The sequence below is a fragment of the Somniosus microcephalus genome, chromosome 8 (genome assembly GCF_052327205.1).
Source record: "Somniosus microcephalus isolate GS21.2 chromosome 8, FLI_Smic_1.0, whole genome shotgun sequence".
NCBI lineage: Eukaryota > Metazoa > Chordata > Chondrichthyes > Squaliformes > Somniosidae > Somniosus > Somniosus microcephalus.
In genome coordinates, this window is record NC_140994.1 from 121,972,421 (window position 1) to 121,997,341 (window position 24,921).

The 24,921-nt window shown below is 49.2% G+C and overlaps 1 protein-coding gene across 1 annotated transcript in view; it reads right to left on the reverse strand.

Moving 5' to 3' along the window:
• LOC147113767 (serine/threonine-protein kinase 32A-like) overlaps positions 1–13,567 on the reverse strand; it is a 653,668-nt gene extending 640,101 nt beyond the window's left edge. Inside the window, exon 1 of the mRNA XM_085995084.1 lies at positions 12,806–13,567. Within this exon, the coding sequence (XP_085851210.1) occupies positions 12,806–12,857 (52 nt within the window). The 5' untranslated portion in view covers positions 12,858–13,567. The remainder of the gene's footprint in view (positions 1–12,805) is intronic.
• Between the last annotated feature and the right edge of the window lie 11,354 nt (positions 13,568–24,921).

Here is a 24,921-nt window from a genome sequence, read left to right on the forward strand (position 1 = left end):
GATCTTTCCTTTTCCTAGCACAAGGATATAAGAGACGAATTGTAGGATCTCTGTTATCTGTGATGAAACAGTAACTTTGAACACTTCCTGGCAGCAAAGCCTATTTCTCTCAAGTGTTCTCACCCCCAAAATATTCTCCAAACACATTCATGTGTGTGCACACAAACATTTTCAGATATACTAGCAGTGGTAGTCAGTGTGAAGTAGGATGCCAATTTTTTGGTAAAGGTCATTTAGTTAACAAGATGTTAATAAACTTGCAGAATTGCCATAAAAAATGCAAACAAAGCACTGGGGTTCCTTTCTAGAGGAATAGAATTGAAAATCAAAGAAGTTATGTTAAACTTATATAGAACCTTGGTTAGATCACACTTAAGTGTATTGTATACAGTTCTGGTCTCCACATGACAAAAAAGATATAGAGGCACTGGAGAAGGTGCAAAAAAGGTTTACAGAACTAAGAGATTATAACTATCAGGAAAGACTGAACAGGCTGGGGCTCTTTTTTCTGGAAGAGAGAAGGCTGAGGGGTGACCTGATAGAGGTCTTTAAGATTATGAAGCAGTTTTTTTTATTCATTCACGAGATGTGGGCGTCACTGACAAGGCCAAATTTATTGCCCATCCCTAATTTCCCTTGAGAAGGTGGTGGTGAGCCGCCTTCTTGAACCGCTGCAGTCCATGTGGTGAAGGCACTCCCACAGTGCTGTTCGGGGGAGTTCCAGAATTTTGACCCAGCGACGACGAAGGAACGGCGATATATCTCCAAGTCAGGATGGTGTGTGACTTCAAGGGGATCTTGGCGGTGGTGGTGTTCCCATGCATTTGCTGCTCTTGTCCTTCTAGGTGGAAGAGATCGATGGGTTTGGGAGGTGCTGTTGAAGAAGCCTTGGCGAGTTGCTGCAGTGCATCTTGTAGATGGTACACACTGCAGCCATGATGCGCTGGTGGTGGAGGCAGTGGATGTTTAAGATGGTGGATGGGGTGCCAATCAAGCAGGCTGCTTTGTCCTGGATGATGTTGAGCTTCTTGTGTTGTTGGAGCTGCACCCATCCAGGCAAGTGGAGAGTATTCCATCACACTCCTTACTTGTGCCTTGTAGATGGTGGAAAGACTTTGGAGAGTCAGGAGGTGAGACACTTACTGCAGAATACCCTGCTCTTGTAGCCACAGTATTTATATGGCTGGTCCAGTTACATTTCTGATAAATGGTGACCCCCCAGGATGTAGATGGTTGGGGATTCAGCGATGATAATGCTGTTGAATGTCAAGGGGCGGTGGTTAGATGCTCTCTTGTTGGAGATGGTCATTGCCTGGCACTTGTGTGGCGCGAATGATACCTGCCACTTATCAGCCCACGCCTGAATGTTTTCCAAGTCTTGCTGCATGCGGTATACGTAGATGAGATGTTTCCTCTTGTGGGGGAGACCAGAACTAGTGGTCGTGAATATAAGATAGTCATTAATAAATCCAATAGAAAATTCAGGAGAATCTTCTTTACTCAGAGAGTGGTGAGAGTGTGAAACTTGCTACCACATGGAATGGTTTAGGAGACTAGCATAGATTAATTTAAGTAGAAGCTTGATAAGCACATGAGAAAGGAGTAGAAGGATATACTGATAAGAAGTAAGGATATACTTAGAAGAAGTAAGATGGGAGGAGACTTGTGTGGAGGGAGTGGATGTTTAAGGTGGTGGATGGGGTGCCAGCATAGAGCAGTTGAGCCGAATGGCTCATTTCTGTGCTGTTAATTCTATGGAATGTAATTCAGACAAAAGCAGTTTAATTGCCTCAATCACAAGAGGGATTGTCTGCCAAGTAATTTATAGTTCAGCTAAAATAAGTCAAAATGTTTAATCTTTCTGCAGCCTCTAATGTAAGGTGTAAAGTGATTTGTGCTTCATTTTCTCCAGTTGAGTTGATCAGAAAATAAAACAAAATCAAACTGACTTGGAAATATATCGCCGTTCCTTCATTGTCGCTGGGTCAAAATCCTGGAACTCCCTCCCTAACAGCACTATGGGAGTACCTTCACCACACGGACTGCAGCAGTTCAAGGCGATGGCTCACCAGCACCTTCTCGAGTGCAATTAGGGATGGGCAATAAATGCTGGCCTTGCCAGCGATGCCCACATCTCATGAACAAATAAAAAAAACTATCATTCTGATGGAGAGCAGAGCTGAATCTGTAAAACAGAGACAATTTTTCTCGGCTTTGCACCCAGAGAATGTTTGCATCGCAGGTACAAAGTAATGAGTGGAGACCCATCGCACCAGGTTCTCCAGCCTCTCCACATTGCCCTTGTACTTCTGCGGCAAGTGCTTTCACCCAGCGTGGGCACAGCATTCAAAGGCTCTGCGAATGAGGCAAGATGGAGTTCTTCATACCTTCTGCTTCATTGTGTTGGGCCTTTGTTTGGTGGAGGCCCAAGTAGAGTGGCCAGGAGGCGTGAGTACTTGCACCCAGAAACATCCCCACCCCCAATGCACGTTGGCACTTCTAGTTTCTACACTCTTGCTCTGAGAGACATTTTGCGGCAATTGGATCACACTTTTGCAAATCCAGTTATCCCAATTGATTTTTTCCAAAGATTCTGGGTTCTTGCTTCAACAGGATAGTTTGTTAATATCTGGATGGCTAATCAATTATCCATGCAGCTGTGATATTTAGTTTTTGGAGGAGGTCAATGAGGGTCAGGTCTTCAGGTCTTGGAGACCAGGAATTAGGTTACTGTGGCGGAGCCACCAGGGGGACTCTGATCTAATGTACATAATTATCTTTAACAAATTATTAGCTACAGAATGAATCTGTATCTTTGTTCGTATCATTGCATGCACATAGCGCGGTCCCTTTAAGAATGAGACCAAACGCGATGACGTCATCACGTTAATCACGTGATCCTCCAGCGGCGGGAAAACGTGATGACGTCATGACGTCATGCTGGGGAGCCGCCCTAGCCAGTCCTCGTGGAGCCAGCAAAGAGTACAGACCTGTAATGTAGTTCTCCTGTGTTTTCGTTTTAAACTCTGTTGATTAGTATTAAACATCGTTTGTTTGATAGACTGACTCGACCTCAGTCCTTTAGTTAGGAATCTAGCCATTCCTATAGTGGTGACCCCGAATTTTCGTGAACAATTTTCGCGGAAGAAGCGAAGCGCGACGAAACATGGAAGCGAACTCCATGGCTTTGAAGCTCCCACAGTTTTGGGAACAACAGGCGGCCTCCTGGTTCGTCCAAGCAGAAGCACAATTCGATCTCCGAAACATCGTTGCGGATCAGACCCGTTACCTTTACGTGGTCTCTGCACTAGACATCTCCACGGCCTCACGGATCATCAGCCTGCTCGAAAACCCCCGGTTGACAGCAAGTATAATACTCTTAAAGCGTGGTTAATACAGGTCTTTGGGCTCACGAAGGCGGAGCGTGCCCGCCGGCTACTCGCTTTGCCCGGGCTTGGCGATTCCAAGCAATCTGAGTTAATGAGCCAGATGCTCATGCTCCTTGGCTCAGAACCACAATGTTTCCTCTTTCGGGAGTTATTCCTGAGTCAACTACCCGAGCAGGTTCAGGCTGCCCTCGCCAGGTCGGAAGCCACAGATTGTGCAGCACTTGCTGCAGAAGCAGATACGATTTATGCGGTCACGCAGCAATCCTGCGCCGCCACGAGGCACCCCTCCCCCGCGAACGCCGCTCCGACGCCTCCATCCCCCGGCTTGTGTTTTTACCATGCCCGTTTTGGCACGAAAGCCAGAGGCTGCCGCCCTCCCTGCAGTTTCGCGCCTAAACAAAAAAAACAACATCAACACCAGCACCAACTCCAGAAAAGGAGGACCGAGTCTGAGGGACGTTCCATGGCCACGATGGCGATTGGAGATTCCGGGAAGCTCCTCTACATTACAGATTCCCTCTCAGGCTGGCGCTTTTTATGCGACACCGGGGCACAGTGTAGCATCCTTCCTGCCTCAGCACTCGATATTCAGTCTGGGATGCACAGCCTCTCCCTCGTGGCAGCTAATGGCGGGGCCATTCGTTCCTTTGGCAAACGGCGGGTCCAGGTGTGTTTCGGCGGGCAACGGTTTCAGTGGGAATTTATTACAGCCAAGGTTTCGCAAGACATCCTCGGCGCGGATTTCTTATGCGCCAACAGCTTCTTGGTGGATGTAAGAAATCGTCGATTGGTCAACGCGGCCACCTTCCACTCCATCCCTTGCTTCCGCAGTTCCGCAACGTCGCACACTGTCTCCTGCGCGTTGTCCTCGCCGGACGAGTTCACTCGCCTATTAGGTGAATTCCCGGAGCTGATCAAGCCCACTTTCTCCTCCTCGGCCACTAAGCATGGTGTCGAACACCACATTACTACGACTGGCTCTCCAGTTTACGCGCGAGCTCAGCGCCTGGAACCCGGCAAGCTCGCGGTTGCGAAGGCAGAGTTTGCCATGATGGAACGGCTGGGGATTATTCGCCGGTCGAATAGTCCCTGGTCCTCGCCTCTCCACATCGTCCCGAAGCCCGGCGGTGGATGGTAGCCATGCGGGGACTACCGACGCCACTACTCCCGATCGGTACCCAATCCCGCATATACAGGATTTCTCCGCCCATTTGGCGGGAAACTCAATCTTCTCCAAGGTCGACCTCGTCCGTGGCTACCACCAAGTTCCCGTACACCCGCAGGACGTCCAGAAAACGGCTGTCATCACTCCCTTTGGACTGTTTCGAGTTTCTACGGATACCATTTGGGCTCAAGAACGCCGCACAGGCTTTTCAACGACTCATGGACTCGGTCCTGCGGGATCTTCCCTTTTTATTTGTCTACCTTGACGACATCCTGATAGCCAGCTCTACCAAAGAGGAACACGTCTGCCATCTCCGCACCCTCTTTCGGCGCCTCAGCCAACATGGCCTCATAATCAACCCGGCCAAGTGTCAGTTCGGCCTGCAACAGATTGACTTCTTGGGCCACCGCATTACTTCGGAGGGCGCAATTCCGCTGCAGTCAAAGGTCGAAGCAATTACGGCATTCCCAAGGCCGCAGTCCACCAAGGCTCTTCAAGAATTCCTGGGCATGGTGAATTTCTACCACCGCTTTGTGCCCAAGGCAGCACAATTCATGCAGTCCCTCTACAAGGCCCTCAAAGGCAAGGCCGGAAAGGATACGATAGCCTGGACGGTTGAAATGGACAACACTTTCGCCAACACAAAAACCGCTCTAGCCAATGCAACTATGTTGGCGCACCCTCTGCCAGGTGCCACCATCGCCCTTACCACCGACGCTTCTGACTATGCCATAAGCGCTGTGCAGGAACAGTGGGTCAACGGGACGTGGCAACCACTGGCATTTTTCAGCCGCCAACTCCGGCGCAACGAACGCAAATACAGCACTTTCGACCGGGAGTTGCTGGCGCTGTTCCTGGCTATCCGCCATTTCCGTTTTTTGTTAGAAGGACATCCCTTCACTGCGTTTGTAGATCACAAACCACTGACCTTCGCCATGGCCAAGACCGCCGAACCGTGGTCGGCTCGACAGCAGCGACAGCTAACTTTCATTTCAGAATTCACGACAGACGTCCAACACGTAGCTGACAAGGACAACTTGGTAGCCGATTACCTTTCTCGCGTGACCGTACGGGCGGTCCAGCTGGGCATCGATTATGCCCTCATGGCTACTGATCAGGCATCCGACCCTGAAATACAGGCGTATCGCACCGACACCTCTAGCCTCCAACCGACCGATGTGCAATTCCACGCTGCAGGCACCTCGTTACTCTGCGATGTCTCCATGGGAGATCCCCGCCCGATTGGTCCAGTCGCCTGGCGCCGCAAAGTTTTCGACGCCATACATGGGCTTTCGCATCCTGGCGTGAAGGCATCTCAAAAATTAATGTCGGCTAAGTTCGTCTGGAGAGGAATGCGTAAGGATATCCGCGACTGGGCTAACACCTGCGTCGTCTGTCAAACGTCTAAGGTGCAACGTCACGTTAAGGCCCCATTGGCCACGTTCGTAGTACCAGAACGCCATGTTAACGTGGACCTCGTCGGGCCGCTTCCACCGTTGCAGGGGTTCACACACATCCTCACCATGGTCTATCGTACTACTAGATGGCCAGAGGCAGTTCCTCTGGCGTCTACTACATCCGCTGATGTCGCCAGAGCATTCCTCTCCTCATGGGTCGCACGTTTCGGCGTTCCGGCGAACATTTCTTCAGACCGCGGTCCACAGTTCTCTTCCGAGCTCTGGAACGCTGTGGCCCAGGGTCTCGGCACCAAGCTTCACCGCACCAGGCCTATCACCCGCAAGCAAACGGTTTGTGCGAACATTTCCACAGATTGTTAAAGGCATCGCTGTGGGCCAGCCTCCAGGGCGCCGGATGGGTGGATAAGCTTCCGTGGGTCATGTTGGGTCTCCGCACGGCACCCAAAGAGGACCTGCAATCGTCCGCCACGGAGCTCGTGTACGGCCAGCCACTCCGCGTACCGGGAGATTTCCTGCCGCTTCCAACTGAGCCATGGTCCGCAGCCGAACAACTCAGCAGCCACCGGGAAACAGCCAGGGCTTTTGCGCCTATCCCAACTTCGCATCACGGCCTTCCAACTTCACACGTACCAGCGGAGCTAAAGAATGCTGAATTTGTATTCATTCGTCATGATGCCCATAGGGATCCGCTCAAGGCCCCTTACACAGGCCCTTTTCGCGTACTGGAGACAGGCGACAAGAGTTTCTCTGTCGACATCGGTGGTAAACCCGACCACATATCCATTGACCATCTCAAACCGGCACACCTGGACATCGACCAGCCAGTAGAGATTGCACAGCCACCACGACGTGGTCGACCTCCCACTGCATCCACGCCAGACTGAAGGCTTCCATCTGCCAGCCCGCCCGCTGTTCATCAACGTCCACTCCAACAATACAGGAGTCGCTCTGACAGACTTGTCAGACCACCTAGTCGATTGACTTTTACTGTTAAAGACAATTCTGGGGGGGCGCATGTGGCGGAGCCACCAGGGGGACTCTGATCTAATGTACATAATTATCTTTAACAAATTATTAGCTACAGAATTAATCTGTATCTTTGTTCATATCATTGCATGCACATAGCGCGGTCCCTTTAAGAATGAGACCAAACGCGATGATGTCATCACGTTGATCACGTGATCCTCCAGCAGTGGGAAAACGTGATGACGTGATGACGTCAGGCTGGGGAGCCGCCCTGGCCAGTCCTCGTGGAGCCAGCAAAGAGTACAGACCTGTAATGTAGTTCTCCTGTGTTTTCGTTTTAAACTCTGTTGATTAGTATTAAACATCGTTTGTTTGATAGACTGACTCGACCTCAGTCCTTTAGTTAGGAATCTAGCCATTCCTACATTACCAGCATTCTCACTCCCCACTATTTAAATATCCATTGAAGGAGCGGTCTCGTCCATATTGGCTGATAATAGAGTTTCCATCGTATAGAACATCTACCTGTGCATGATGTTAAATATTCTTGATATGCACTTTTGTGAATAATTACTTCCATTAAATTATTTAAATAATGCATGGAGCAAGGTATCGGCAGCATAGTGGTTATGTTACTGGACCAGTAATCAGAGGCCTGCACTAATGATCGGTGAGACATGAGTTCCAATCCCAGCACGACAGCGGGGAATTTTAAATTCAGTTAATTAAATAAATCTGGAATAAAAAGCTAGTATCAGTAATGCTGACTATGAAACTACCAATTGTCATAAAAACCCATCTCGTTCACTAATGTACTTTAGGGAAGGAAATCTGCCGTCCTTACCTGGTCTGGCCTATATGTGCCTCCAGACCCACAGCAATGTGGTTGACTCTTAACTGCCCTCTGAAATGGCCGAGCAAACCACTCAGTTAAGGGAAATTAGGGATGGGCAATAAATGCTGGCCTTGCCAACGACGCCCACATCCCATAAATTAATTTTTAAAAAGCTGTCAGGCTATTACACTAGAATCTTCTACTTTAGATGATTCAATATCACTTTTAAAATGAGATTGCAGATCTATAGTTTTATCTGAATGCTCAAAATACTGTCGCCAATTTTTCCTCCCCCCCCCCACCGCCCCGCAATTTTGCCCCTTCCTCTCCAGAAAGGGCAGTCTCTGGTATCTTGCCCAGATGCTGCTCTTCAAATGTGGACAGCGAGTGTCAGCAAGCTATCTGACGATGATCAATACCAGCCTAATCCGGTCCTCACCAGATATTTACACACACCTTTCTCCAGCAGAAGTCACTTAATAACGATCAACAGAGGGAGCCTGGACCAAACTTTCCCCACCCTAGCCCACCGATGCAGATGCTAATTGCGAGACCTTTACCGTTGCCCTGGTGGAGATCAGCTCACAACACAGACCAGCAATCAAACCTGGTCTTCATTGCTCCATATCACACTGGGCAGCAAACTTAATAGGTGGTCCATCAAAGGAGCCACTGATGGGTCTATAAAATCATAAGCAGAATGGAGCACAGTAATGCCCCATTTAATAGATCAATGATTTGTCATATTGAGTGGCAGAATGTTTTAATTTCCTCACAGTGAGTTCCTTGTCCTAGTCTTATTGTCAGAGAGAGGTGCCATGTGCAGCCAGGTACTTTCCCAAAGTAAGGTAGCAGGGGTTAGCGCCTTTTAAAGTCACATAGCCTCAGTTGGTAGCATTGTCATCTCTGAATTCCATTCCAGGACTTAAGCACATGAAATACAGAGAGAGAGCATTGTTCGAAGTGCTATCCTTTGGAAGAGGCATTAACCCAAGATCCTGTCTGCCTGCTTATGTGATGCAGATGGACCTTAAAGAAACGATAAGATTATTCAAAGAAGAGCAGGGTGTTCTCCCAGTGTCTTAGCCACCATTCCTCTTTCAACCAACACCACCAGAAAACAGATTAACCGTTGCTTCATCTGATTGTTGTTTGTGAGACATTGTTATGCACACATTTTATTGTATTATAAATTTAAAATAGATTAGTAGATCTCAAATGGTCTTGCTCATTGATGATCTGGAGCTTGGGATGTGGTTGGATTATTTCGCTGCAAATCTGGCCTGTTGATTTAAAACCATTGCACAAGTACTCCTTGTGGGAAGCAAATTGTAGTGCAGGTCAGTTACACTAAATTACTTGTAAATTTCAGGCTCCAGGTCAATGTCTGGTTTCTTTTTCCCCTTTACAGATTGTTTTGTACCTCTAACAAAGTTCTGACTTCTGACATGTGACTACCAGGAGCTAGGAGACAACATTTTATATGTTCCAAATACAGCAAAAATTTCAAACTCCCAGTGAGAGAAAACATTGGGGGCAAGAGTCAAGATTCACGCTTCTGACCATTACCTACTGACCGCTGCTGGAAATACGCATATTTGGACATCCGGTGAGGATAGGATCGGCTCCAGTCTTGATGCTGTCACTCATTGCCTGGGCTCCTACATGAAGAATGGCCAGTTGGGCCTAGTACAGGAGGGCTGCGAGCACTCCTGCATGAGTTAGCACCTTCAGGGCACAGTAGTGGAGAAAAGAGAAAGATATACACGTACATTGAAAAATGGTATAAAAAAAGAGAGAAATAATTTTATCTCTCACATTCTTCTCCTGTGCACTCTGTAAAGAGCACTGCGTTTTGTGCCAGAATGCAATAACTAGAAGAAATATCTGAGCCTATTCTCAGCTGGCAGCCCATACAAAAGAGTGTTTTTTAATCAGATTATTGAATTCACTACTTGTTGAACATACATTAAAGAAAAGCCCTGTAAGCATGTTATTGCTTTTTAAAATATTAATTTGCCCTAAAAGGTTGACCTAACCTCATTAGTCCAGCCACTTTCAATGCAGAGTTCCAATACGCTGATAACTTCAGCATTTTAAGCAACATAGAAAGCACAGGCACATTAATGTATCCTTTTAACAAAATCATTTGTGATTTGTGTCACACATTTTACAAGAAAATGAACATGAGGGTGAGGGTACACCACAGAACAACTTGGGGTCTCACCTCATTGTATATTATGTTCAGACAACATATGTGGGACCAAGTTTTTGACAAAAAATGAGTTCTTGTCTATAGAGAGCAATGGAAGTCTGCAGCACTTTAACCCTTATTGTGCTGCAGACAAGTTCACTCGCTCTGTTCTGAGGGGCCCTGGGACCAGTATATTTAACAGCTAGCTGTGCCTTTCATTGCATAGTCTCAGCTGTGGCTCAGTGGGTAGCACTCTTGCCTCTGAGTCAGAAGGTTGTGGGTTCTAAGTCCCACTCCAGAGACTTGAGCACAAACATCTAGGCTCATACTCCAGTGCAGTGCTGAGAGAATGCTGCACTGTCGGAGGTGCCGTCTTTCGGATGAGACGTTAAACCATCTGCTCTCCTCAGATGGACGTAAAAGATCCCATGGCATTATTCCGAAGAAGAGCAGGGGTGTCATCCCGTGTCCTAGTCAATAGTTATCCCTCGATCAACATAACAAAAACAGATTATCTGGTCATTATCACATTGCTGTTTGTGGGAGCTTGCTGTGTGCAAATTGGCTGCTGCGTTTCCCACATTACATCAGTGACTCCACTTCAAAAAGTACTTCATTGGCTGTAAAGCACTTTGGGACATCCAGTGGTCAGGAAAGGCGCTATATACATGCAAGTCTTCCTTTTACTGTTTTGATGTACACAATTGCGTCGGAGATTGGCACCACTCAGTTGATCTTTAAATCATTTGCAATTCAAAATCAAAAATATTACCTAGAATTTATAGCATATTCAGCTCAACTAGTCCATCCGGTGTTTATGCTCTACACGAGCCTCCTCCCACCCTACTTCACCTAACCCCATCAACATATCCTTCTATTCTTTCTCCGTCATGTGTTTATCTAGCTTCTTCTTAAATGCATCTATGCTATTCGCCTCAACTACTCCGTGTGGTAGAGTTCCACATTCTAACCACTTTCTGGGTAAAGAGGTTCCTCCTGAATTCCCTATTGGATTTATTGGTTATTACAGACAGTCTTTAGCCAACCAAATGGCATTTTTGCACAGGTTGTTTTCAACTGTAAAATTGAGTGAGTGAGGCAGAGGGAAAGGCAAATGGTGAATTAAAGATTTTGAGTTTCTTAAAAAAAGTTTATGGAATGGTTAAAATAGGTTATATTAGGTTGAATGAAGAAAATTAACACTGAAATAAAACTAGGAAGAGAGAATAGGGAATATAAATAGTTGGACTAGAGGAAACAGGAGGATCAGAAAAGGTGCTTATTTATAAATTATTTTAGGATTAATACAAGACTATCCCTAATGTCTAAGTAGCTTTAGTAGTGTGTTAGTGTTTATTTCCCCCACAATACATGACCTGAACACAGCTGATGGGTCCAGCAAAACAGGAATATCCCTGAATCTACTGACAGTTTAAGAATTATTAGGTGAACTTTGTCTAACCTTTCTCTAAACATCACCAATTGCTGATGCTTTGGAGGGATTAAGCATTTCATTCATCACCTCAGCTCTGCATGTCCGTAACATCACACAACTCCACCCAGGTCTCAGCTCACCTGCTGCTGAAACCCTCCGCCATGCCTTTGTCACCTCTAGACTTGACTATTCCAAGGCTCTCCTGGTCGGCCTCCCATCGTTCACCCGCCATAAACTTGAACTCATCCAAAACTCTGCTGCCCGTATCCTAACTGGCACCAAGTCCAGCTCACCCGTCACCCCGTGCTCTCCGACCAATATTGGTTCCCGGTCCAGCAATGCCTCGATTTAAAAATTCTCATCCTTGTTTTCAATTCCCTCCATATCTCGATAACCTCCTCCAGCCCCACCATCTCTTCCAAACCCCTTCCCATCACATTGCACCCACACCTCTGATGTGAGGAGATCATAAAGGTCTTTTTCTAAAAATAGCTGACTCTACCTCTTCCTCTCTCAGACCCCCTTCCTGACTCAACCCTCTCTCTGTGGCTTCTCCCAGCTCTCAAACTCATCTCCTCAGAGTCTTCTCCCCCAACTCCTACCCAATCCAGCTCCTGGTTACCCAACTTCCTAGTTTCGGCCCCCTCCTTGCCAAAACAGAAATATTTCCTCATCCCCTGGCACTGTCCTCACCGATCACCACCCTTCTTACAAAGCCACCTTTGATCCTTCTACCTTCTCGATCTCTCACCTGCCCTTTCTCGCCAAGGTTCTTGAACGTGTGCACTCAGGGCAGGATCGGGCTCGACTGTGGTACCCTCCTTAGTCCAATAGCCTGGCTGCACTCACAGTTCCAAGAGTATTGGAAGGCAGCTGAGGGTCGGTGGAGCAAGCCACCGGCAAGGAGGCAGCACCTTCAGGAGGGGTGCAGGAGATTATTTTTTCATTCTTTCTGAAATCATTAAAACTTGGTACGAACATCGTTTGTTTGCATCAGTTTCTGACAAACCTTTGATAAAAATACAAAACAAACCCTGAAATATCGGTGTGTACTGATTAATGGAAATAAATAATCTAATTGTTTTTCCTATGATTTTTTTGGCGATTATAAATTGAAACCAACCGGTCTGCTGAAGTTACTATCAATCTACCTTTCCAGTCGCTGCCTCTGTTTATAATTCCTCGTTTTTATTTCCCATTTCCTCCACCTCGCGCGGGAACAACCACCGCACAGTCCCTTATTTCAGAAGGACATTTGGTCAATTTTGTTTAAAATAGTTTTAGATCAGACCGAAACAGATTTGTATCATTGTTGGAATCGAAGGAAGCAGGACATTTTCACCTGTTCAAATAAAAGCAACAACGACCCAAAGTTTGCGTTGAGTGAAACTCAGCGCTCTTACCGTCCTCGTTCTCATCAAAAACTGGCGTTTTATGGGAATGAGTGGCTCCCATCTTCAGCTCCTCGCACCGCTGTTTGGAATCGGCTACATTATCTGAAGGGGAGGTGGGAGTTCAGAAGCCGGTTTGAGGCATCGCTGATATTCACACGTCCAGCCCCGGGTGCGGGTCAGTTTCAGAGCCGAGTCTATTACCAGGTGGCTGAGTGAACGGTGCCAGGTCTTAAAGGGACTGGCAGAGAGGAACAGGAGATGCCAGGCTACTCATCGCCAGAACATCAGTCCTCCCATCTATAGCCAACTCCGTCTATTCCTGAAGAACTTTTCCAAAAAAATTATGCGGATTCTCTGCCCTGTCCTGACGGGCTCCAAGTGCGATGAGAGAGAGAGGTGGGGTATGAATAATTCGGTCAAACGTTTTCTAGTTGTTGGGGAGCCGGCAGTCTAGGAAGGGAGTGTAGACATCACTGCATCACTACAGTCAACACACCGCCTTGTTGTCAATTTATAGACGTTTAGGGGTCCTTAATATTGAAGTATTCAGGCTCAGCTCTGCTAAGAAAAAAAAAATCTGCCCTCGCCTCCCCAAAGGAGTTTGAAGCTTTGATATACAAAATGCAACAGACACCTGTACTGAGGTTTGCAAATGAAACCTGTTGCAATGTTTTTATTCCCCCAGTACCGTGCAGTCAATCACTGGAAACAGAATGAAACTGTAGGCTGGAGCGGTGCTGTCAGTGTGAGCGGGATCTGAAGTTGCTGGAGGTGTCTCTCGGCTGGGCTGATGATCTCTGGACACATTAATGGGCGAAGTGACTTCAATTCCTCGCCTCTCGCTGAACACGTGCCTCCGGCACTACCCGCCCCCCAGGGTAACTACAGGAACAACTTGCATTTAGATAGAAACAGAAAATGCTGGAATACTCAGCAGGTCAGGCAGCATCTGTGGAGTGTTTTTCTCTCCACAGAAACCGCCTGACCCGCTGAATATTTCCAGCATTTTCTGTTTTTATTTCAGATTTCCAACATCCACAGTATTTTGCGTTTGCATTTAAATAGCGCGGCTGCAAACAGGGAGCTAGGTTACAAAAAAAGAGAAACAATAGGCAGAAAATGGAATCAAAAAGGGAGGGGATCAAAAATAGCCAAAAGAAAAACAGCAACTCTGGGGCACTAACTGATGCAACGGGAAAAGTCAGGGGTGAGGGTAATGAATAAACTGAATTGAAACATGTGTGGGTGGCCTGTGGAACAAAGTTAAATTGCTGATAATGGGGCACTGAGAATTTACATGAATGCATGCAAATATCGTCTATAGCGCTTTGACTAACAGGATAAATATTTTTAATTCAGTTTAACTGTTAGTATAAAACGCTGTAAATAGTCATCCATACTACAACTTAACCATTTAAGTTAAAAAAAACTATTTGATAGTATTTATTTTTAAAACTAGCAATTAATTAAAATGCTGTTCTAAGAGTTGTATGTGTTAACGATTTCTCTCAATCCATGACTCAGGTTCTATGTTTTCTCTTCATCCGTTCGTTTCTCAGTGCCAAAGGAAATAACTAGCGCTCTAAAGTGACATCTGCTGGTACAAAGAGAAAAAAGATCACCTTCCACTGACACTGGAAAACAGGAGTGACTTACCAACTATTCTGTGTGGGGGAACCCTGCAAATGTTAAGCCAGTCCCGCGGATCCTCTACAAATACTGATACAGAGGACCATCGACAAATTCGCAGGAATGAGCCAGCTTTTCTCCTTCAGCTCAGCAGCACAGGAGCCATGTAAATCCTCAATGGCTGCAGACAGCAGGCACTCAGGATGTCAGGAAAAAATCTGCTATTTAAAAAAAAACTCACCTTTAACCCCAAAATGGGCAGTGCAAACCACAACAAAGAAGGTAAATGAAAAGGTTTAAAGTTAGTTTTGCAAACCAACTGCAACTGTAGCAACTCAGTCGCCATGTACAAAAAGGAAAAAAGACTTGCATTTAGCGCCTTTCATGACCTCAGGACATCCCAAAGCACTTTCCAGCCAATGAAGTATGAGTGGGGTATGCACCAAGTGCCGTTCACCCATCACCCCTGTGCTCGCTGACCTAGATTGGCTCCCAGTTCTCCAACACTTTGATTTTTAAATTCTCGTCCTCATTCCTTTGACAATGAAGCAGTCTGTGCCCGCATGCAACAAGTCCTGGACAATGTCCAGGCTTGGGCTAGTAAGTGGTAAGTAACATTTGCGCCACACAAGTGGCAGGCAATGACCATCGGCAACAAGGGAGAGCATAACCAGTTTCCCTTGACATTCAATGGCATTACCGAATCCCTCACCATTAACATCCTTAGGGTTGCCATTGACCAGAAACTCAACTGGACCAATTACATAAATGAAGTATGACGTGGCTATGAGAGCAGGTCAGAGGCTGGCTGTTTTGTGGCGAGTGGTTCACTCCTGACTCCCCAAAGCCTTTCCACCATCTACAAGGCACAGTCAGCAGTGTAATGGAATCCTCTCCACTTGCCTGGATGGGTGTAGCTGCAACAACACCTAAGAAGCTCGACATCATCCAGGACAAAGCAGTCCGATTGATCGGCAGCCCATCTACCACCTTAAACATCCACTCCCTCCACCACTGGCACAATGAGGCTGCAGTGTGTACCATCTACAGGATGCACTGCAGCAACTTGCCAAGGCTTCGACAGCACCTCCCAAACCCACGACCTCTACTGCCTAGAAGGACAAGGGCAGCAGGTGCATGGGAACACCATCACCTCCAAGTTTCCCTTAAAATCACATACCATCCTGAATGGTACATAAATCGTCATTATTTCATCGTCACGGGCCAAAATGCTGGAACTCCCTCCCTAACAGCACTGTGGGAATACCTTCACTACATGGGTCACAGTGGTTCAAGAAGAAGGTTCACCACCACCTTCCCAAGGTGAACAAGGGATGGCAATAAATGCTGGCCTAGCCAGCAATACCCACACCCCGATCATTTTTTTTTTTTAATTGGTAAGTTCAAGAAATAAATTTCAATGAACTTGCGAGGGACATGTGAGGAGTTGGGACCGGAGGAAGCTGATCATAAATACAGCCGGAGGAGAGGTAGTGGGACCTGCGAGGAGTCGGGACCGGAGGAAACAGACCGTAAATACAGCGGGAGGGGAGGCAGCGGGACCTGAGAGGAGTCGGGACCAGAGGAGGCTGATCGTAAATACAGCCGGAGGAGAGGCAGTGGGACCTGCGAGGAGTCGGGACCAGAGGAGGCTGACCATAAATACAGCCGGAGGAGAGGCAGTGGGACCTGCGAGGAGTCAGGACCGGAGGAGGCTGACCATAAATACAGCGGGAGGAGAGGCAGTGGGACCTGCGAGGAGTCAGGACCGGAGGAGGCTGACCATAAATACAGCGGGAGGAGAGGCAGTGGGACCTGAGAGGAGTCAGGACCGGAGGAGGCTGACCATAAATACAGCGGAAAGAGAGGCAGTGGGACCTGCGAGGAGTCGGGATCGGAGGAGGCTGACCATAAATACAGCCGGAGGAGAGGCAGCGGGACCTGCGAGGAGTCGGGACCAGAGGAGGCTGATCGTAAATACAGCCGGAGGAGAGGCAGTGGGACCTGAGAGGAGTCGGGACCGGAGGAGGCTGACCATAAATACAGCGGGAGGAGAGGCAGTGGGACCTGCGAGGAGTCGGGACCGGAGGAGGCTGACCATAAATACAGCCGGAGGAGAGGCAGTGGGACCTGCGAGGAGTCAGGACCGGAGGAGGCTGACCATAAATACAGCGGGAGGAGAGACAGTGGGACCTGCGAGGAGTCAGGACCAGAGGAGGCTGACCATAAATACAGCGGGAGGAGACACAGTGGGACCTGCGAGGAGTCAGGACCAGAGGAGGCTGACCATAAATACAGCGGGAGGAGAGGCAGTGGGACCTGAGAGGAGTCAGGATCGGAGGAGGCAGACCATAAATACAGCGGGAGGAGAGGCAGTGGGACCTGCGAGGAGTCAGGACCAGAGGAGGCTGACCATAAATACAGCGGGAGGAGAGGCAGTGGGACCTGAGAGGAGTCAGGACCAGAGGAGGCTGACCATAAATACAGCCGGAGGAGAGGCAATGGGACCTGAGAGGAGTCGGGACCGGAGGAGGCTGACAATAAATACAGCCGGAGGAGAGGCAGTGGGACCTGAGAGGAGTCGGGATCGGAGGAGGCAGACCATAAATACAGCCGGAGGAGAGGCAGTGGGACCTGCGAGGAGTCGGGATCGGAGGAGGCTGAACGTAAATACAGCGGGAGGAGAGGCAGTGGGACCTGCGAGGAGTCAGGACCGGAGGAGGCTGATCGTAAATACAACCAGAGGAGAGGCAGTGGGACCTGAGAGGAGTCGGGATCGGAGGAGGCTGACCATAAATACAGCCGAGGAGAGGCAGTGGAACCTGCGAGGAGTCGGGACCGGAGGAGGCTGACCATAAATACAGCCGGAGGAGAGGCAGTGGAACCTGCGAGGAGTCGGGACCGGAGGAGGCTGACCATAAATACAGCGGGAGGAGAGGCAGTGGGACCTGAGAGGAGTCGGGACCGGAGGAGGCTGACCATAAATACAGCGGGAGGAGAGGCAGTGGGACTTGCGAGGAGTCGGGACCGGAGGAGGCTGACCATAAATACAGCGGGAGGAGAGGCAGTGGGACCTGAGAGGAGTCAGGATCGGAGGAGGCAGACCATAAATACAGCCGGAGGAGAGGCAGTGGGACCTGCGAGGAGTCAGGACCAGAGGAGGCTGACCATAAATACAGCGGGAGGAGAGGCAGTGGGACCTGAGAGGAGTCGGGATCGGAGGAGGCTGACAATAAATACAGCGGGAGGAGAGGCAGTGGGACCTGAGAGGAGTCAGGACCGGAGGAGGCTGATCGTAAATACAGCCGGAGGAGAGGCAGTGGGACCTGAGAGGAGTCAGGACCGGAGGAGGCTGATCGTAAATACAGCGGGAGGAGAGGCAGTGGGACCTGCGAGGAGTCAGGACCGGAGGAGGCTGATCGTAAATACAGCCGGAGGAGAGGCAGTGGGACCTGAGAGGAGTCAGGACCGGAGGAGGCTGATCGTAAATACAGCGGGAGGAGAGGCAGTGGGACCTGAGAGGAGTCAGGACCGGAGGAGGCTGACCATAAATACAGCCGGAGGAGAAGCAGTGGGACCTGAGAGGAGTCGGGATCGGAGGAGGCTGACCATAAATACAGCGGGAGGAGAGGCAGTGGGACCTGCGAGGAGTCGGGATCGGAGGAGGCTGACAATAAATACAGCGGGAGGAGAGGCAGTGGGACCTGAGAGGAGTCGGGGCCGGAGGAGGCTGATCGTAAATACAGCCGGAGGAGAGGCAGTGGGACCTGAGAGGAGTCGGGATCGGAGGAGGCTGACCATAAATACAGCCGGAGGAGAGGCAGTGGGACCTGCGAGGAGTCAGGACCAGAGGAGGCTGACCATAAATACAGCGGGAGGAGAGGCAGTGGGACCTGAGAGGAGTCGGGATCGGAGGAGGCTGACCATAAATACAGCCGGAGGAGAGGCAGTGGGACCTGAGAGGAGTCGGGATCGGAGGAGGCTGACCATAAGTACAGCGGGAGGAGAGGCAGTGGGACCTGAGAGGAGTCAGGACCGGAGGAGGCTGACCGTAAATACAGCGGGAGGAGAGGCAGTGGGACCTGAGAGGAGTCAGGACCGGAGGAGGCTGACCATAAATACAGCGGGAGGAGAGGCAGTGGGACTTGCGAGGAGTCGGGACCGGAGGAGGCTGACCATAAATACAGCGGGAGGAGAGGCAGTGGGACCTGAGAGGAGTCAGGATCGGAGGAGGCAGACCATAAATACAGCCGGAGGAGAGGCAGTGGGACCTGCGAGGAGTCAGGACCAGAGGAGGCTGACCATAAATACAGCGGGAGGAGAGGCAGTGGGACCTGAGAGGAGTCGGGATCGGAGGAGGCTGACAATAAATACAGCGGGAGGAGAGGCAGTGGGACCTGAGAGGAGTCAGGACCGGAGGAGGCTGATCGTAAATACAGCCGGAGGAGAGGCAGTGGGACCTGAGAGGAGTCAGGACCGGAGGAGGCTGATCGTAAATACAGCGGGAGGAGAGGCAGTGGGACCTGCGAGGAGTCAGGACCGGAGGAGGCTGATCGTAAATACAGCCGGAGGAGAGGCAGTGGGACCTGAGAGGAGTCAGGACCGGAGGAGGCTGATCGTAAATACAGCGGGAGGAGAGGCAGTGGGACCTGAGAGGAGTCAGGACCGGAGGAGGCTGACCATAAATACAGCCGGAGGAGAAGCAGTGGGACCTGAGAGGAGTCGGGATCGGAGGAGGCTGACCATAAATACAGCGGGAGGAGAGGCAGTGGGACCTGCGAGGAGTCGGGATCGGAGGAGGCTGACAATAAATACAGCGGGAGGAGAGGCAGTGGGACCTGAGAGGAGTCGGGGCCGGAGGAGGCTGATCGTAAATACAGCCGGAGGAGAGGCAGTGGGACCTGAGAGGAGTCGGGATCGGAGGAGGCTGACCATAAATACAGCCGGAGGAGAGGCAGTGGGACCTGCGAGGAGTCAGGACCAGAGGAGGCTGACCATAAATACAGCGGGAGGAGAGGCAGTGGGACCTGAGAGGAGTCGGGATCGGAGGAGGCTGACCATAAATACAGCCGGAGGAGAGGCAGTGGGACCTGAGAGGAGTCGGGATCGGAGGAGGCTGACCATAAGTACAGCGGGAGGAGAGGCAGTGGGACCTGAGAGGAGTCAGGACCGGAGGAGGCTGACCGTAAATACAGCGGGAGGAGAGGCAGTGGGACCTGAGAGGAGTCAGGACCGGAGGAGGCTGATCGTAAATACAGCCGGAGGAGAGGCAGTGGGACCTGAGAGGAGTCGGGATCGGAGACGTCGGTATATCTCCGGCAAAATCTAAAACAGAAAAAAAAAACAAAGAGTGACATCATAGGACAGCAGGTAGGTGATTGGTGGGTGAGTATTAATATTTTTTCTCTCTAAGCTAGGACAGTGGTTTAAACTAACAGTGGGAAATTATAATGTACTTTATTAAATTAAACACTTAACTAGATAAACTAATTGATATATCTATATATATATTTTGAATGAAGATTTTAACTAATTAAGTAAATAAAACAAGGTTAGACGAAGATATGGCAGATGTTGTGTATCTAGATTGCAGTATGTGGGAGTTTGTGGACAGCGAGACTGTCGCAAGTGAACGCATCTGCAGTAGATGTCTCCATCTTGAATCTCTCCAGTTCAGAGTCATTGAGCTGGAGTCACTCTGACAAATAAGGAAGGGGGAAGAGTATCTGGACAGTTTGCTCCAGGTCTCAGGTGGAAATCGTACTACAAATTGTTGTGTATGTACCTTTAAGAGAAGAACTGATTCTATACTGCAGTAACGGCAGTGAGCACCTCTGTATATAAAGCCATAGCAGACTTCTGTACGTCAGTCTTAAATTACCCTCCGTTCAGTAAATACCTGTTGTTATTATTGTTCTCCTGCAGTCCGTGTATTATTTATACTTGGACACTACATTGGCGACGAACAGGTTCGAACTCACCTGCAGTACTGCATCACCTCACGGGGATCTTCCCTGAGAAGAAGCTTTTGGAGGTCGAAGTCAGAACAACAGGCGTCGACCGCGGGCAACCACCCAAGGATCCATCGGAGTTCGGAGAGTTGATGGAGAGGCTGTGGAGAGCAGGGCGTGGCTCCCCAGCCAAGGTGTTCCAGCAAATCGTGCTGGTAGCAGGTAGTGCGCTGACCGTTCCGGACTGCGGCGGGCTCGAGCTCGATCGAGCGGCTCTGCAAAGGGGCCGTGCAGCGTCGTCGGGAGGAAAAGAGAGAGAGAGGGTGGAGCGCACAGGGCGCGGTCGGTGCTCAAGAACCGGGCAGCGTAGCGAAAATAAAACAAGGGGAAGGAAAAGTGAGATGCGCCGAAGCCGCGGGTCACCGCCATTACCCTGCAGAATGCTAGGAGCAGCGTGGCAGCAAGGGGAAGAAGGAAAAGCGCGGGAGGCGCCATTTTATTCCATTGGGGAAGAAGGAAAAGTGCGGGAGGCGCCATTTTAATCCATTGGTGAAGAAGAAAAAGCGCGGGAGGCGCCATTTTAAATCACCCAAGATACTGAAAAGTGGCAGTATCACTGCTTTCGACAACGAGGTAGAAGACTGGACCACGTATGTGGAAAGAATTGAAGTGTACTGCAAGGCAAATGAGGTGGCCGATGGAAAGAAGGCGTCGGTATTATTAAATTTGATGGGCGCGAGAACGTACGGCCTATTGCGGAATTTAATTACCCCAGCTAAACCAATGGAGAAAAGTTTTGAGGAGATTGTTAATATCTTACAGGAACACCTAAACCCTACTGATAGCAGAAAGATTCAAGTCCCATAAAAGAAACCAGCAAAGATGAGAGCAATGCTGACTATCTTACGGAACTACGCAAGTTATCGAAGCACTGCCAGTTCGGAGCAGGACTGGCAGACACCTTACGGGATAAGTTTGCCTGCGGGCTCCAGAGTGAAAGAACCCAGAAACGACTACTTTCGGAAAAGGACCTGACGCTAGAACAGGCTTTCAGCGTGGCAGTGTCCTACGAAGCAGCAGCACGGGGAGCTGCGGAAATACAACAGAAACCACAGGAATACAGCGCTAACGAAATGGCGTATGGAGCAGAAAAGTGCTATCGCTGTGGCAGAACAACCCATGATCAGAAGGACTGCTGGTTTAAGGACAAAGTATGCAGGCAATGTGGGAAAATGGGACACATAGCAAGAGTCTGCAGGTCGGGAAAGAAAACCAACACTACAAGAACTACTAAGGAAAAGTACAAGAAAGTAAAGAAATTGACAGACAGTAGTTCGGAAGATCAGGAGAGTGATAAGGACTCCGGGAGCAGGAGACTAAGTTGTCTAAAGTTACACAACGTGATCGCAAAGGAGGATCACCGAATCATTTGGGTCACCCTCATGATAGTAGGGTCCCCAGTAAAGATGGAATTGGACACAGGATCAGCCCTAACTGTCATGAATCGACGAGACTATGAGCGGCTATTCTCACACATACCTTTGAAGGACACGTCTATTGTATTGAAGACATACACGGGGCAAAAAGTCTACCCCAGAGGAAAAATAAGGGTGGCAGTTGAATACAGCGGCAAGGAAACACAGAAACTATATATACTACCAGATGGAGGACCACCATTATTGGGACGTGAATGGATCCGAAAAATACAATTGGATTGGCATTCCATTCAGGCGCTAACTGTGACTGATAAAAAGGATGATGACGTCACACCTGGATGACTGTCAAAGATTCTAACTGACACGAAAGAGGTGTTCCAACAAGGACTTGGGACTCTAAAAGGAGTAACGGCAACGATAAAAATCGAAGATAACGCAAACCCAAAATTTTTTAAGGCCAGACCGGTACCTTACGCGATCCGCCCAGCCGTTGAAGCAGAGCTGGAGAGTCTGGAGCATTCGGGTGTGCTGTCCAAGGTGGACTGGAGCGAGTGGGCCACACCCATCATTCCTGTAATGAAGAAATCATTGAGCAGCATGCCTGGGGAATCGAAGAAGGTTCGCATCTGTGGGGACTTCAAGGTAACTGTGAACCCAGTCCTGCACACAGTACAATATCCACTTCCACGGATAGAAGATATTTTCGCCTCACTATCGGGAGGGAAACGTTTTCCAAAGATTGATCTGGCCCAAGCGTATCTACAAATGGAGGTGGAAGAAGCATCTAGGAAATACCTCACGATAAACACTCACAAAGGCCTTTACCAGTACAATCGACTGGTATTCAGGGTAGCATCAGCCCCGGCTATTTGGCAGAGGGCGATGGAACAAGTCCTGCAAGGGATCCCGGGGACCCAGTGTTATTTGGACGACATCCTGGTTACGGGCGAAAATGACAGTGAACACCTTGCCAACCTGGAGCAGGTGCTCACGAGATTACAGGAATATGGGCTACAAGCCAACCGCCCCAAATGCGAGTTCTTCAGGAGACAAATCTCGTATTGTGGCCACATGATTGATGAGGAAGGGTTGCATAAGTCGCCGAACAAGATTGAGGCTGTAGTCAAGGCTCCAGCACCGGAAAATGTGTCGCAACTGAGGTCGTTCCTCGGGTTGGTGAACTACTACCATAAGTTCTTGCTGAATTTATCTACAATTCTGCACCCACTGAATGCCCTATTGCAAACTGGAGTAACATGGAAATGGAGTGATGAGTGTAAGCGTGCCTTTCAGAAATGTAAATGCCTAATCACTTCAAAAGAAGTATTGGCCCACTACAATCCAACACTACCGATTCGGTTAGCATGTGATGCATCTCCCTATGGCATTGGAGCGGTGCTGTCACACAAATTCCTTGACGGTTCAGAGAGGCCAATAGCCTTTGCGTCGCGCTCGTTAACCTCAGCCGAGCGTAACTACGCCCAGATTGACAGGGAGGCCCTCAGCCTGGTGTGGGGGGTGAAGAAGTTCAATCACTATCTGCACGGACAGAAATTCACCCTACTGACTGATCATCAGCCCCTGGTCTCCATTTTTAACCCAAAGAAGGGCGTTCCGGTGATGACGGCGCAACGGCTGCAAAGATGGTCACTTTTTCTAGGGGCACATCAGTACGACATAGAGTACAAGGGTACGAAACAGCATGGAAACACTGATGGGCTGTCGCGCCTACTGTTGCCTACGGTAGAGGAAGCACCTGCAATGGACCCTGTTGAGATATTCCATGCGGCCATAGTCGAATGTCTACCTGTTACAAACTCAAGTATAGAGAAGGAAACCCAAAATGACCCGACACTCTCTCGGGTCTATGATTTGACGGTGAAGGGATGGCCAGCACATGGCGACTCACTGTTGCCAGCGTTCTTGCCAAGGAGAGAACAGCTGTCAGTGTGCCGGGGGACCTTGATGTGTGGATCCTGAGTGGTAATTCCACCCAAGTTGAGAGATAGAGTGCTCAATGAGCTTCATGAGGGTCATCTGGGAGGGGTAAAAATGAAGAGCCTAGCCAGGGCGTTTGTGTGGTGGCCGGGAATCGATAACGAAATTGAGGATATGACCAAGAGATGCACAGGATGCCAGAAGGTCCAAAACGCTCCACCACAGGCCCCGCTACATCCATGGGAGTGGCCCTCATCTCCATGGCAACAGGTACACATTGATTTTGCTGGTCCATTTATGGACTCAATGTTCCTAATCGCTGTGGACGCCCATTCGAAATGGCCAGAGGTCATCAAAATGTCCTCCACCACCACGGAGAAAACTATTGCAGTCCTACGGACCATCTTCACCAGGAATGGCTTGCCAGAACAGATTTGCTCCGACAATGGGCCACAGTTTGTGTCCGAGAATTTCCGGAGGTTTCTGAGGAATAATGGGGTGAAACATTACACATCTGCCCCATATCATCCAGCCACAAATGGATTGGCTGAGAGGTTTGTTCAGACCTTTAAAAAGGCCATAAAGGCAATGTATAAGGACGACATACCACTACAACACAAGGTGGATAATTTCTTGTTTGCTTACCGGAATGCGACACATGCAGTCACCAACCAAGCTCCAGCCATAATGTTCTTCAACCGAAGGCTAAGATGTCGCCTGGATTTGCTCAAACCAAACATAAGACGAGATGTTGAGGATAAGCAATTCCAGCACATAAATGAGAAGCCAACCAGGAGTTTCAAGATAGGGCAACCAGTCTTGGCCCACGACTACCGAACAGAAAAATGGCAGCCAGGAACGATATGCATACAGCAGGGACCACTAATGTACACAGTGGACATTGAAGAGAGCATCGTGAGACGCCATGCTGACCAGATTCTAGAGTCACAGGAACAAGCCAAACCCATACCACGAGCAGGTGCACCTGGTAATCAACCCGAAGTACAGATTGCGTCTACCTCAGAAGCAGTGGTATTGGAAGCTGACGAACCAACCAATGACAATGAGCCAGAATCAACTCCGCCGCAAGAACAGGATACTCGAGAGAGGCGCTATCCAGACAGGATCAGGAAGCCTCCTCAAAGACTGAACTTATAAATGATTATTTCAG